The 12,947-nt window shown below is 40.3% G+C and overlaps 1 protein-coding gene across 1 annotated transcript; it reads left to right on the top strand.

Moving 5' to 3' along the window:
• The first annotated feature begins 1,262 nt into the window (after nt 1–1,262).
• Nucleotides 1,263–10,964, top strand: prph (peripherin). Its single transcript, XM_036559767.1, has 9 exons — nt 1,263–2,079; nt 6,239–6,299; nt 6,857–6,952; nt 7,097–7,261; nt 8,282–8,407; nt 9,521–9,741; nt 9,827–9,876; nt 10,019–10,092; nt 10,834–10,964. The coding sequence occupies exons 1-9, from the start codon at nt 1,550–1,552 to the stop codon at nt 10,909–10,911; spliced, it is 1,401 nt and encodes a 466-aa protein (XP_036415660.1). The 5' UTR covers nt 1,263–1,549; the 3' UTR covers nt 10,912–10,964.
• The last annotated feature ends 1,983 nt before the right edge of the window (nt 10,965–12,947 follow it).

Below are 12,947 nucleotides of genomic sequence, written 5' to 3'. Positions count from 1 at the left end.
GTTGCAGATTAAATGTATCATGAAACCAGCTGGAATGATTATAAATGCAAATAAGTCCATTCGTTTCCAAATTATCAATGTTCATCTAAAATCTCTCCCTTTTCGTTAGCTACTAGCTAGGAGAGATTGTTGTCTGTGTTCCTATGGTGTAGCTAGTGCAAGCCAATCTTCAGGGTTAATTAGCAGTTCTACATTAACTCCAGCATTTAAGACCATTTATTGTTAAACTGTGTTGAACGATCAGCAGAGCTTTATTTTACTGCAAAGGAGGATTATTTTAGTTTTACCTAAAAATCTAATTCTACTGTGGAGCCGCAACAGGGCAGTAAAAGAGCCGCATGTTGCCGACCCCTAGTGCAACCGAATGGTGTCGGCAGCCACCTTACACGATAGTGTTGTAATTACGAAAAAGATTTGGGTGACTGTAGACTTCTATCAGTTGTTAACAAGGTCTGTCTCATAGCACCAGTGCAAAAAATTAAGAAGCAAAATTTGGACATGTCTTAGCTGATCAACTACATGTGGGGTAAGGGGAAAATAGCATAAATAGTGATTTTTAATTTTTTTTCAGTGTTAAGGATACCAAAATTGTATATACTGAATATACCAACCTGGAAATGTCTGGCAATAAAAAAATGGTTCATAGCATTTTTTAAATATACAAAATCAGTATACAGTGTGAAAGAACAGCTGTAACTGTATTAAATGTCCTCTAACTCCAAAATATTTCTTTTTTTGGATTCTCCAATCACTAATCTGGAAGTTTTACATTCCATGTTGTAAAGTATCTCAACTTTCAGCACTTGCTCAGGTTCTCTGGTGGGCTGTCTGGGATGGGGAACGTCATCCTTTGCAACAAAAATGAGATTAGAACAGATATTCGATATGGCACACTGCAATCTGGTGCTGGAGTAGAATTGCAGAGTCATGCCTCATCCTTTGTCTGCTCCACCAGAACATCAATACTTTCTACTATTACATGAAGAGCAAAGAGAGGAAAATGAAAGAAGTGTATTCTGCAGTGGTGCATGCTTAAATGTTTCGGAAGCTGTTGGAATAACCTGTAAATTCTTAATTCTGCAGTTCTGCTAGGAAAATACGTGAAGAAGTGGGAATCTATGTTTGCGGAAAAGAGGCAGCAGGGTGGGGACATGTGTTTAAATATGACGTCTTAATGTCGGAGGCAGTTAGGATGCCTGCCAATAGCGCAGGACAGGAGGGAGGGAGGGGCACATCTGGGCTGGGGCGGGAGTGGGGGTTGATGGAGGAGAAGAGAAGGGCAAGGAGGGGCAGACATGAAAGAGGAGGCTGCAAGGAGGGAGTGGCCAGGGCCCTTGTGGAAGAATGGTGGATGGATGATGGGAAGAGAGCCCTTGGAGACTGGGAGGTCTGCAGGCAAAGGGGGAGGAGAAACCGTCAGCCTGTGAGGATAAAAGCCCACGTGTACCTTTCTTGGACGTCCTGTTGCTTCAGCTTCGACCACTGCCACCAAAAGCTCCAGAGGAACCCAGATAAGGAGAAGATCTAGCCGATCAATCAACATCCAATCATGAGCCACTCCACCGTCCGCACTTCTTACCGCCGCACTTTCGGCGCACCTTCCTACTCAGCCTACACCCCACTCCCGTCCCGTTTGCCCGTGTCTGGAGGCCGCTACCTCAGCTCGGTACCTCCCTCTGTGACCACTCGTTCGGTGGGCTACCGGATGCGCTCCGCCACCCCCACCCCGGCCCCACGCCTGTCCTATGAAAAGGTGGACTTCTCTCTGGCCGAAGCCATCAACCAGGAGTTCCTGGCCACACGCAGCAACGAGAAGCAGGAGCTGCAGGAGCTGAACGATCGCTTTGCCAGCTTCATCGAGAAGGTGCGCTACCTGGAGCAGCAGAACGCCGGCCTTCAGCTGGAACTCAACCAGTACAAGGGCAAGCACCAGCAGGGCCAACCCAACCGGGCCAGCGAGATGTGCCAGCAGGAGATGAGGGAGCTGCGCAGGCAGATGGAGCTGATCGGCAAGGAGCGGGACCAGGTCCAGGTGGAGCGAGACAACTTAGCAGAGGATCTGGCCTTGCTCAAGCAGAGGTGTGTGTTTCATCCTTTTGGGAGGGGCTGGGGTTAACCCTTTAAACTCTGGAGGCCAGTCCTTACTCTCATAACTACGTACCAAACACGTAACCCTCATATCTCGATTACAGTTCTTTAGGAACTGATTCAATATCAAATCTAGCCTCAAGTATTTTGGTACAATTCAGTAAAATGGTAGCTTTCTTTTAAATTAAATAAATTTTGTTCCATTGACTTCCTTTTGAAATATTTTTCCTTCTGCTGTAAAGTTACCAGTTGGAGATGCAAGATTTTGCTATGATATTGACAGTATGCAAGCTTGCTTTTAGAAATGAGAATTTTTATTTTTTCCTAAAAAAATAAGCACATCCTTCATTGCATATTGTTAAATACAGTTCATAATTACATTCCGAAATTGATGCAGTTGATTCACCAGGAGTTTCACTGAAGTTACTGAATTATATTTAAAATTAATAAATGAATAAGCATGAATAGTCCTAGAGTTTAAGGGATTAGTGAGGGAACAGCCAAAGCCTACACTTTGAAATCACTGTATATGAATAAATAATGAATGCTGATACTTAAAACAGATTTTATGAACCACAGAGCTATTTTGGGATTCATCAGTATTTTTGAGGTGAGCATGTTTTAAAGGTAGAGATAACACTCTGGGTGGCCTATATGTCTATATAAGCATTAAAGAAGCCCAGTGAGATTTACAAGTACTCAGCAGATTAAGAGAAGCCAGTCCAGCATCAGTTAGACACTGTTAGTGTGAGGTTTGCGTAGCAGTTAAGACATATAGGAGTACTGTAGCTCCTTAAATAGTATTTCAAAGCTTTAAATTGTATTACACACATCTATTACCTAAGTCTGTAGCCCATGTAATTACTAAGTAATAACTGTTAAATAGTCATAAGGCTGGAATTCTTGTGTCTAAAATAGTATTTTGGGGCAGTTCTCTGGCATGGCAAGTTTTTTTTTTAAGCGGTCAGACTGATAGGGTGTGGTGATGGGAATTCTAGATGGTTCCAATAGATTTTATTTTATCTGCAGCTCTCACCACCAGCCCACCCCCCTAGACTCCCCCACCCACCCCTGCTTGACACAAACACATGGGTGCATCCCATAGTCCTCAGCAGAATAATCAGCTGGGCTCTGTTGATGGGGATGGGTGTGGCACTGGGTGGAAGGACAGAGACAAAGAAGCTGCAGTGTGGATCCACTTCATCATACTGCAGTTTATGAATGTTCACATACATATAACTAAAGCCAGAAGCCCCCCACACGCTTAAATAAAGACATGATCCAGCTCTCGATCATCCTGAGCCTGCAGAAATCCACAACAAAACCAAATTTCAAACATGTCTGTCTGAGAACTAATGCTAAGGCCTAATCTAGTTACTGCTGAGTCACTGAAGAGAAACTGGCTCCCATCACTGCGCCGAGAGACGTAACTTATTAAATTTACTTCATGCAAATGTGTCATTGTGGTTTCCTTTGGAAATATATACATATAGAATTTCTATACACATTTAAAATGAAGTAAATTCAATGTGTTTTTCAGTATAAACACCAGTAACATATTACATTTGTACCATGTTCAGTTACGGCATACTCTAAAATGTTTAGAAGTCCTAAATCTGTTAAATATGACTTTTAAAACTGGTTGATCTCATATTTCATTAATGATAGCAAAGCAAACAAAAATGAGACACAAATTACTTTAAATGAAATGAAGAATAATTACTCCACTGCTGATCTGCTCAGATGTTCTGATTTTACTGAGACTCATAGATATATAGATAGATTTTTTAGGGGTGTAGCCAAAACCTAACTGTAAAAAATTGTCAAGAACCTCACAATGGATGGTTCTTTTAAGAACCACTTTTTTATATAGAATGGCCTAAAGAACTCCCACGTAATGTAAACGTTTTTGTCTTTTACACAATGTGAAGGTTCTTTAGACCATTAGAATCTACTATGGCACTGCTCAAAGAACCCTTTGTGAGACCTTTATTGATCTTCTCAGATGTTCTTCTGCCTTTGCTGAGACTATTGGAAACTGGTAGATAGACATACTATATTGATCCCTAAGTGAAAATTTGTGTGTTGCAGTAGAAAAAAACGAAAACTTAAAGACTTATAATGCATCTCCTCAGAGAGGAGCAACAGGGCTCACTATTAGCAGGTCTTGGAGGGGGAGGAAAGGTGTGGAGACTGAGAGGATGATGGAGAGACAGAGGGAAACAGGGGAGAAAAGGAAAAATCAATGAGGCTCCATTATAGGTGTTGGGTGTCCTGGGCTTGTGGGCTGGTGCCAGGTTTCCTATTAAGGAATGCAGAATTCCTGCAATGAGAATTGAATAAAATCTGAGCTTAGCCACAGACCCGACCCCCCCTGGATATTGTTATTCACCAGCTTATTCAGATTTTCTGCTTCCGCCTTAAATTGTTTGGTGCTTACATTCTGGTGTCTGAGGCTGCTGAACCATTTAAGGTGGAATTGAAAATTTGAATAAGAGGCCAACCTCAGCTTTGTGATATTAAAGCCGCTAAAGTGGTGGGATCATGACACGGAGCTAATTATCAAAAATGTTTATTCAAATAATGAAATGACAATGAAAAATTGCTGCATTTAATATTTATAATTCAAATACGCATCATGTCCACATTTAGTTCCTAAAAGTAAGTAAACGGAAAGATGAAATAATGAAATGATGCACACATTTCAAATCGAATATACTCTTTTTTCAGTATAGGCAGAGATAATCTCATTTCCTCTGTGACTTGCCTACTTGGAGTCCAGCCAGACTCTGAGGTGTGGTCGGGACATGACGTCATCCGCAACGAATGTAAGGCATGATTTGATTGCAAAATTCACTTTAAACTGGGGTTACATGTGTGACCTCCCCAGGATGGCTAATTTACTGAATTTGCTGAGGAGATGGATTGACCCCCCCATTTTCTGCCTCGACCCAAATCCTTTTACTGGCCAGCACATTAGCTAATTGATCTTTGGGCTCTTTGCCAGCTGGAGCCTCGTTTGTTACAGTGTGGAGACCCCTGACAGCAGGCCAGACGTGTATTGATATGAAGCCCCTCTTAAACCCCCGACAGGAAGGGCTGAAACAAAAGCACAGCCAGGCCAGGACTTTACAATAAAGAGAGCAGGATAAATGTAAATGGTCTACATTCGTTCTGGTATGATGCCCACCATGGTATAGTTTAAGAGGAATTCTACTGATTTATCAACATTTCTGCATAATTAAATGGTTAAGATGTAAACAAAGTCATTCAGAGTGGTTTGGTGATAGACATCTGAAGAGTTTAGTTCTCTCACAGACAGTTATTACATTAAATGGTTATGAATATGCTGCCTGATGCCTTAGACACTGGTTTACGATAGTTATTTTTGAAATCCATACATAGTGAGGGCTACCTGCAGGGCATTGTAAGGCAAAATAGTCCCCAAAGAAAACTTAATTTTTCTAATTTATCACTCTTGTGGTATGGATTGAAAGTTTGGAATCTGCAGTATCCACACAATTCCCACCCAGTTTCCAAAACTGGAGATATTACCAAAAGATAGAGAGAAAATCGGAAAATGGAACAACTGTGCAAGACCTGGTGGACACCAGAACTGCCCCCATCAGATAAACAGCACTTAAAGCTTCCATCTTTGAGAGAGAGGAGAAAATCAAGCTGCTTCACATCTGAAAACATCCACAGGTGTTTCTGTCCATCCTTCCACTGTGAGAAGACAACTCAGCGCTATGGGTCTGAAAGGATGTGTAGCTGTCAAGAAGCCTCACTGAGAAAAGGAGACAGACACATCAAACAAAGAAGCTGAACAATGGACTGACCACCCCAGTCCAGACCTCAACATCACTGAATGTGTTTGATTACTTCAGAAAATGATCAGCTACTTCTAAGACTGAACTTTGGAGGTGTGTCTCAGATTTCTTTGAGAAACTGAAAGTTAGTCTCCTGAAAAGAATGGAAGCTGTACTAAAGGCAAAGGGTGGTATTATATTTTTTTTTCTTTGTAATTTTCTGATATTTTTTAACATTTTTTTCTGATGCTGAAAAATGAACAAAAATGAATGTTCTCTGGATTTTTGCACAGTGTTGTATCTACAGATAAAAGAGGTTTTCTTCCTGTGTGTGCCTGCAGGCTGGATGAGGAGAGTCAGAAAAGACAGGATTCAGAGAACCAACTGGTCCTGTTCCGAAAGGTGATGACCTAGAACTCACACTCTCTTTCTTGTTTAAGTGCAGATTCCATAATATCTTTCAGGAATGACTTTTGTGTTCACTATCCTATCGAGTTTGGCATTTGTTCCCTTTATTCCATGTCATTCTTACCTGAAAGGTGTTCTGTATATGTGCTTTAGTCCTGACTCATACTGACACCTGGTGGCCATAACACTGGAAAATCAAAATAAAACCTTTAAGCTCACATAACAAAGTAGGGCTGGGCAGTATGACAGTATATATCTTAAAGGGTTCTAAGCATTTAAATGGTTCTTTGAGTTGTCATGGTTCTGTGTGTAACCTGGCTTCACTACAGAACCCTTTTTGTAAAGGATGTAGGAACCTTTATGACAGTGTAGATAATCAAAAAAGAAAGAAGAAGGAGGGACCAAGTCTGGCAACTCCAGCTTTTGATAAGCAAACATTGGTCATTAAAATCACCACCCTCCTAAACATGTTTGGAGACCTGAAGGGTTCCTTGCTACAGCAGTGAAAAGCTTGTGCACTGAACAGATGTTAATGTCAATGTCTGCTGCAGGACGTTGATGATGCCACTCTGGCCCGCTTGGAGTTGGAGAGGAAGATTGAGTCACTGATGGACGAGATAGAGTTCCTCAAGAAGATACATGATGAGGTATGGTGGAGAAGTCCATTCACAATCTCAGCCTGTCTAAATGAATGGTGTGACTGCCATCTCTTCAACCGCATAACGTAAGAGCCATCAAAGGTGCCTCTAGCATTTTTCACTGCAGGAGTTTCTTGTATTCCACCTTAACAGGAAATCCAGGATGTGCAAGTAAGCATTGAGACCCAGCAGATGAAGATGGAGGTGGAGGCCACAGTTCGTCCTGACCTGACCTCAGCCCTGAGGGAAATTAGGGCCCAATATGAAAGCATTGCAACCAAGAACATGCAGGAGTCTGAGGAGTGGTACAAGTCCAAGGTGAGGCGGTCAACATAAGCCATGGCTCATGTCCAAAGGCGGCTGCGAATAAATTATCTTTATATGAATCGCTATCCAGAGCAACATTGGCCCAATCCCATTTCTTATTTTTACCCCTACGGCTTGTTTTCAAATGTCACCTTGGAACTGAGTTTACAAGTGGTGGTGGTTGAAATCTTCCCATATGAAATGGGACAACCTTCAAATAAAAAAGAACATTACTTCATTAACAGGCTACTAGTGGTGCTCTGTAGGCGACGCTGCCAGTCTGCAGTGATAGCAGAGGAGAGTAAAGTTCAGCAACCTCTCTGCTGGGCTTTAGTTACATTTAGGGCCTTCAAAGAGGGGAATGTGACAATTATTTACTGTTGCCCATCGCTAATTCTTCGGTGATGTGACGCTGAAGCCAGCTATTCGCCAACTTCTTGTTTGAATTTTCCCATTCTACCACTGAAGGTGGAACAGGAAATTTATTTAGCTAGCTACTGAGACATCAGCATACTACTAGCGATTTTTATGCTTGTTATGAAGAAAAGGACCATAATACATTGAAATGCCATTAAACAAAGATAATACAATGGATAACTTTTTAACAGAAAATAATACTCACGTTTGTGGGTTTCTTTGGTTGCTTGTTCAGCCATCTTGCCAGTTTTTTTTTCTCATAGCACTCTTTTTAGAGTGAGCGTCTGAAAAACCTCAGTTTGGAGGTTCATGTAGCTCTAACACTTTGCCCTACCCCACTATCTCAACAAAAATTGGGACACTAGACATGAACATGTAAAATGGAGAGGTAAGGGCTAAGAGGAAGGGGCGAGGGGTGAAATGGGATTGGGCCTAAGACTGGCCAGTTTATCATTAGGAGTCTTGCCCAAGGATTCTTACTAGTAGAGCAGGTGAAGCTAATTAGTATAGTGTGCATGTCTGAACAGGAATCGGATCTTCAGTCTTTTAAAGATAATGGTGTTGTCCACAGTGCTATCCAACTACTAATGCTTCTTTTCTCTTTTCGTCCTGCAGTTTGCTGACCTGACAGATTCTGCAAAGCGCAATGCTGATGCTTTGAGACAGGCCAAGCAAGAGACCAATGAGTTCAGGAGGCAGATCCAGGGTCTCAACTGTGAGATCGATGCCCTCAAGAGCACGGTGAGCTGAGATAAATGCACTACATTTCCAAAACTTTGTAGACACCAACTTATCCAGCATTTCTTCTGAAATGAAGGGGATTAATAGGGAGTTTGTTGCCCTTTGCTGCAGTAACAGCCTCCACTCTTCTCGGCTTTTTTACGATAATAGTAATAATAATTAAATAAACAACAAAAGGACAATACAGGTAAAAACATAAACATTCACGTATAAACGGAACAATGATAACATAGCGAAAGCAAGTCAGTCTTTAATAGAGATTTGAATGAAGATAGAGAGGTGGCATCCCGAATAGACTGGGGGAGATTATTCCATAATTTGGAAGGTACTACATTAAATGATCGACCACCCATAGAAGTGAATTTAAACATTGAAACATGAAGAAGGCCTAAATTTTGCGATAAAGTACAGGATGACACATATAGATACAAAGTGCTTAAGAAACGATGGATGAAGGAAAATAAAACTGAATAAATAAAAGTTGATTATGAATTTAAATAAACTGAGACAATAACAGATAAAATTAAAAAGACAAACTGTGCAAGGCCAGTATCTGCAGATGGTAGATCATGTGTGGGACAGATTTTCAGTGAAGTATGGAGATGCTCAGCAATTTAGAGATTTAAAAAACTTTAAAATCTATTTTAAAATATACAGGCAACCTGTGCAGTTCTTTCACAATGAGCTTTGCACTTGGTTCATTGCTGTGAGGATTTGATTGAGCATTGAGCACAGGTGAGGTACTGATGTTGGATGGTCAGTTCTAGGTCACTCCAACTCATCCCAACCCATAGAAGTCAGTTTAATATAGTCAATTTAATATATTTAAGTCCAATTGGATGGAGCTCCATCACTCCAGAGAACGCAGTTCCACTGCTCCACAGCCCAATGCTGGGGAGCTTTATACCCCTCTAGCCCACACTTGTTGGTATTAGACAGGAAAACCCCATGAAATTCACTAATTAGCAGTGGTGTATCAGTACTTTTGGACATAATAGTTTATATTTTGTACATCTGATTCAATCCATGTAAAGTTTCCCTTTTTTGGGTGGCCACATGTCCAGCTAAGGTATTCACATTAAGCACTGTGAAATCCTTGTGCATGTCCTACAGAATGAGGCTCTGGTGAGGCAGATGAGGGAAATGGAGGACCAGTTTGGTGTGGAGGCTGGCAACTACCAGGACAACATCACTCGTCTGGAGGAAGAGATCCGCCACCTGAAGGATGAAATGTCCCGTCACTTGAGGGAATACCAGGACCTGCTTAATGTCAAGATGGCTCTAGACATTGAGATTGCTACCTATAGGAAGTTGCTAGAAGGGGAGGAGAGCAGGTAATAATGTCCTTTCCAGCTGTAGCTGTCTGTAGTGGTCCTGGTGATCTATTTTGTGCCTGAGGTTTGTCGATTGTTCTTACAGAATCGTGGTTCCCATGATGAACATAACATCAATGAGCATGCGCAATGGGGGTAAGTCAGTCATGATGTTTTGCTACAACTGCTTTCTGAAGTCTTGCTGTATCTCTAAAATCCTATTAAACCTATTAAATGATTTGATTACATGTGTTACTGTCTGGTTTAACACCACAAATCTGTATCTGTTGGTGGCTAGAGTTTGACCAGCCTGCTGATGTTGGACATGGCAAGAAAGTTGTGATCAAAACCGTTGAGACCCGTGATGGAGAGGTTAGTGGAGTATCCTTTTTGGCTCACTCAGTTTTTGGCCTTGTTGGCTCACTCAGTGGCCGAGCAACACTTTAGCAACCACCTGGGATGTCTTTAGCAACCGCCTAGCAACACCTTAGCAACCATCTGGAATTCCATAGGAATGGCCTAGCAAAATCTTAGCGAACACCTCGGATAACATATCTTTTCCCTTCTACACTCTTAAAAAAGATGGTTCTTTAAGGGTTCTTTTGTAAAAAAAAAATGGTTCTATAAAGAACCACGAGCACTTACGGAACCCTTTGCATGATTAAAGGGTTCTTGGCATCATGAAAATGTTCTTCAGAATGTGCTGTATATGGTTCTATACAGAATCGTTTTGAGGGCTTTATATGGCACCCAAAAGGGTTCTTCTATTGTTCCGATGACAAGCTTGTAACAATGGAAGAACCCTTTTGGGTGCTATATAGAACCCATTTCAAAAATGTTCTATATAGAACCATCTACAGCACATTCTCCATCAATCTGAAGAACCATTTCACTATGCAAAGAACCATTTAATCATGCAGAGGGTTCTTTGAGTGTTAATGGTTCTTTTTAGAACCATTTTCTTTACTAAAGAATACTTAAAGAACCATCTTTTTTAAGAGTGTAGTTGTTGTTGTTGTTGTTGTTATCATAGAACATAAATCCAGTTTTTAGAGGTCTATAATTCATACTTTATCCTTTATGGTCTCTAACAGTATCATGTTTCCTGCTCAGGTGGTGAAGGAGTCAAGGAAGGAGAGAGAAACCCCCCGTGATTCCAAGGATGCCCGTGATCAACGAGAATCTGACTGAGCTGATTATTAGAGCACGCTGTTAATGAGCGCTTGTTCCAGGCTCTACAACAGAGGATTCAAGAATAGAGAAGTCAGAAAGATAACAAACCCATTAAAAGCTGCTTATGCCTATCTACTATTCACTGTTGATGAAAACCAATTATTTAAAAGTGTTATGAAGAACATTTCCATTTATTTTGACTCACTACTGTGATCCTGAATAGGGTGCAGACTTCGCACGATACGATGTTGAACATCGACAGTTTTAATCAGCAAATGTTACTACGCAATGGTGCTAACAACTCAGCCTAATCAGCCTTAACCTCACAGCCCTGACATAAACCATCAAAGACCCTTAAAATATAATCCAACATTGTGCTTTCTAAGATATACCTGTCAATACAGTTCACAGTTGGCAGGAAACAATGATTTTTGACTAAATAAAACCAACTAAGTCATCTTTTGTACACCAACTGTGGCCTTTATTTACAGCAAAAACATCCTACAACAGTTCCTTTGCGTCTAAAATGTACATTCTCACTACATGATCCATGCAGAGACAAATGAAACGTTTTTCTCTTCTCGTGGATCCTGAGCTGGTCACTGCTTTCACTGCACTTACTCTCCAGATAAAGATACTGCCAGGTCACATTCCCCTTATAGCTTTATATCATAGGTAGCAGTGGTTGTAGTAATTTTGTGATGTCAATGCTGTTTTAAAAGTTTTGGAAGTGTTAAAAGGTTCTGTCCTCAGTAGACAGGCTTGTCTAGAATGTGATTTAGGATGCTAAACAAAACAAGCAGTAATGCCTCTCTCATTTCAGCCAATAGGATACTTATTAGCAGGGAAAAATATGTTGCAATTACATGAATGTGTTTTCTGCAGCCTCATGTGCAAAAATAATAAAGTCAACTGGAACAAAAGCTCTAGTGTTGTTCTTTGCTTCACAGCAAGGTGAATATATGACTTGTATGATCCATGTATGTCAAGGTTTAGAGATAGTAACTCTTATATTCCAGACTCCAAACATGTACTGATACTCTTCTAAACAGAAGCCGTAAAGGGCCATGGATTCACATGGTTGTTCCGTGATAATGAGTTATTTTCATTTGTTTTCTTATTATATATTATTATTAATGTTCTGTCCTTAATAATATTAAGGGTAATATTAGTTTTTAATGTTTTTATGTTTAGTTATTATGACAATGGCATGAATCTCTCAAGATCCTAAGAAAACAACATTCATTGTGTTGTGATAAAGATATAAAAACTCAAATTCTTGAGAAAACATAAAAATAACTTTTATCACAGAAATATGGAGTGAATATATGGTAATATATGGCCTTTAAGGCCTTCTGTTTGTATAGAACATTTCCATCATTAAGATAATCAGAAACAACAGCAATTTGTGCAGCATGAAAAATAAAACTTTACAGTAAAAAAAAATATATATTATTGTGATTTGATAATCATACTAATTACTCCCAGCAGAATCAGACATTTATACTCTATTTACTACACTCTTTCTGTTCTTTGCATCATGAAAGGGTTTCTGATTGATTGAGAATGTGCTATAGATGGATCTAGATTAAATCTTTTTTGAAAATGGTTCTATATAGCATCCAAAAGGTATCTTCTATTGTTACGATGTCAAACATGTAATAATAGAAGAACATTGCAATATATTTGGGTACTATATAGAACAGTCTGAAGCACATTCATGCACATTTTCCATCAATCCAAAGAACTCTTTCATGATGCAAAGAATTTTAATCATGCAAATGTTTTTTTGAGTGTTCATGGTTCTATAAAGAACCGTTTTCTTTAAAGAACCCTGGAAGCACCATCTTTTTGGTAGTTAAACACCTAAACAGTCTCTCTCACACAATTTAATAAACAGACACAATTAAATGCAGTCAGAGAGTGATAGAAGCCCCAGTTCTCTTTATAACCCACCCTCACCCACTTACCACTAAGATGTGTGTCACTCCTACATTACACAAGTGGCCACTCGATGCAGAAGTGGAGGAGGGGACAGTAAATAGCGGATTATT

This window comes from Colossoma macropomum, unplaced genomic scaffold, assembly GCF_904425465.1.
Source record: "Colossoma macropomum unplaced genomic scaffold, Colossoma_macropomum, whole genome shotgun sequence".
In the NCBI taxonomy this organism is placed as follows: domain Eukaryota; kingdom Metazoa; phylum Chordata; class Actinopteri; order Characiformes; family Serrasalmidae; genus Colossoma; species Colossoma macropomum.
Note: the sequence above shows the minus strand (reverse complement) of the source record. Positions and strands in the feature narration are given on the sequence as shown.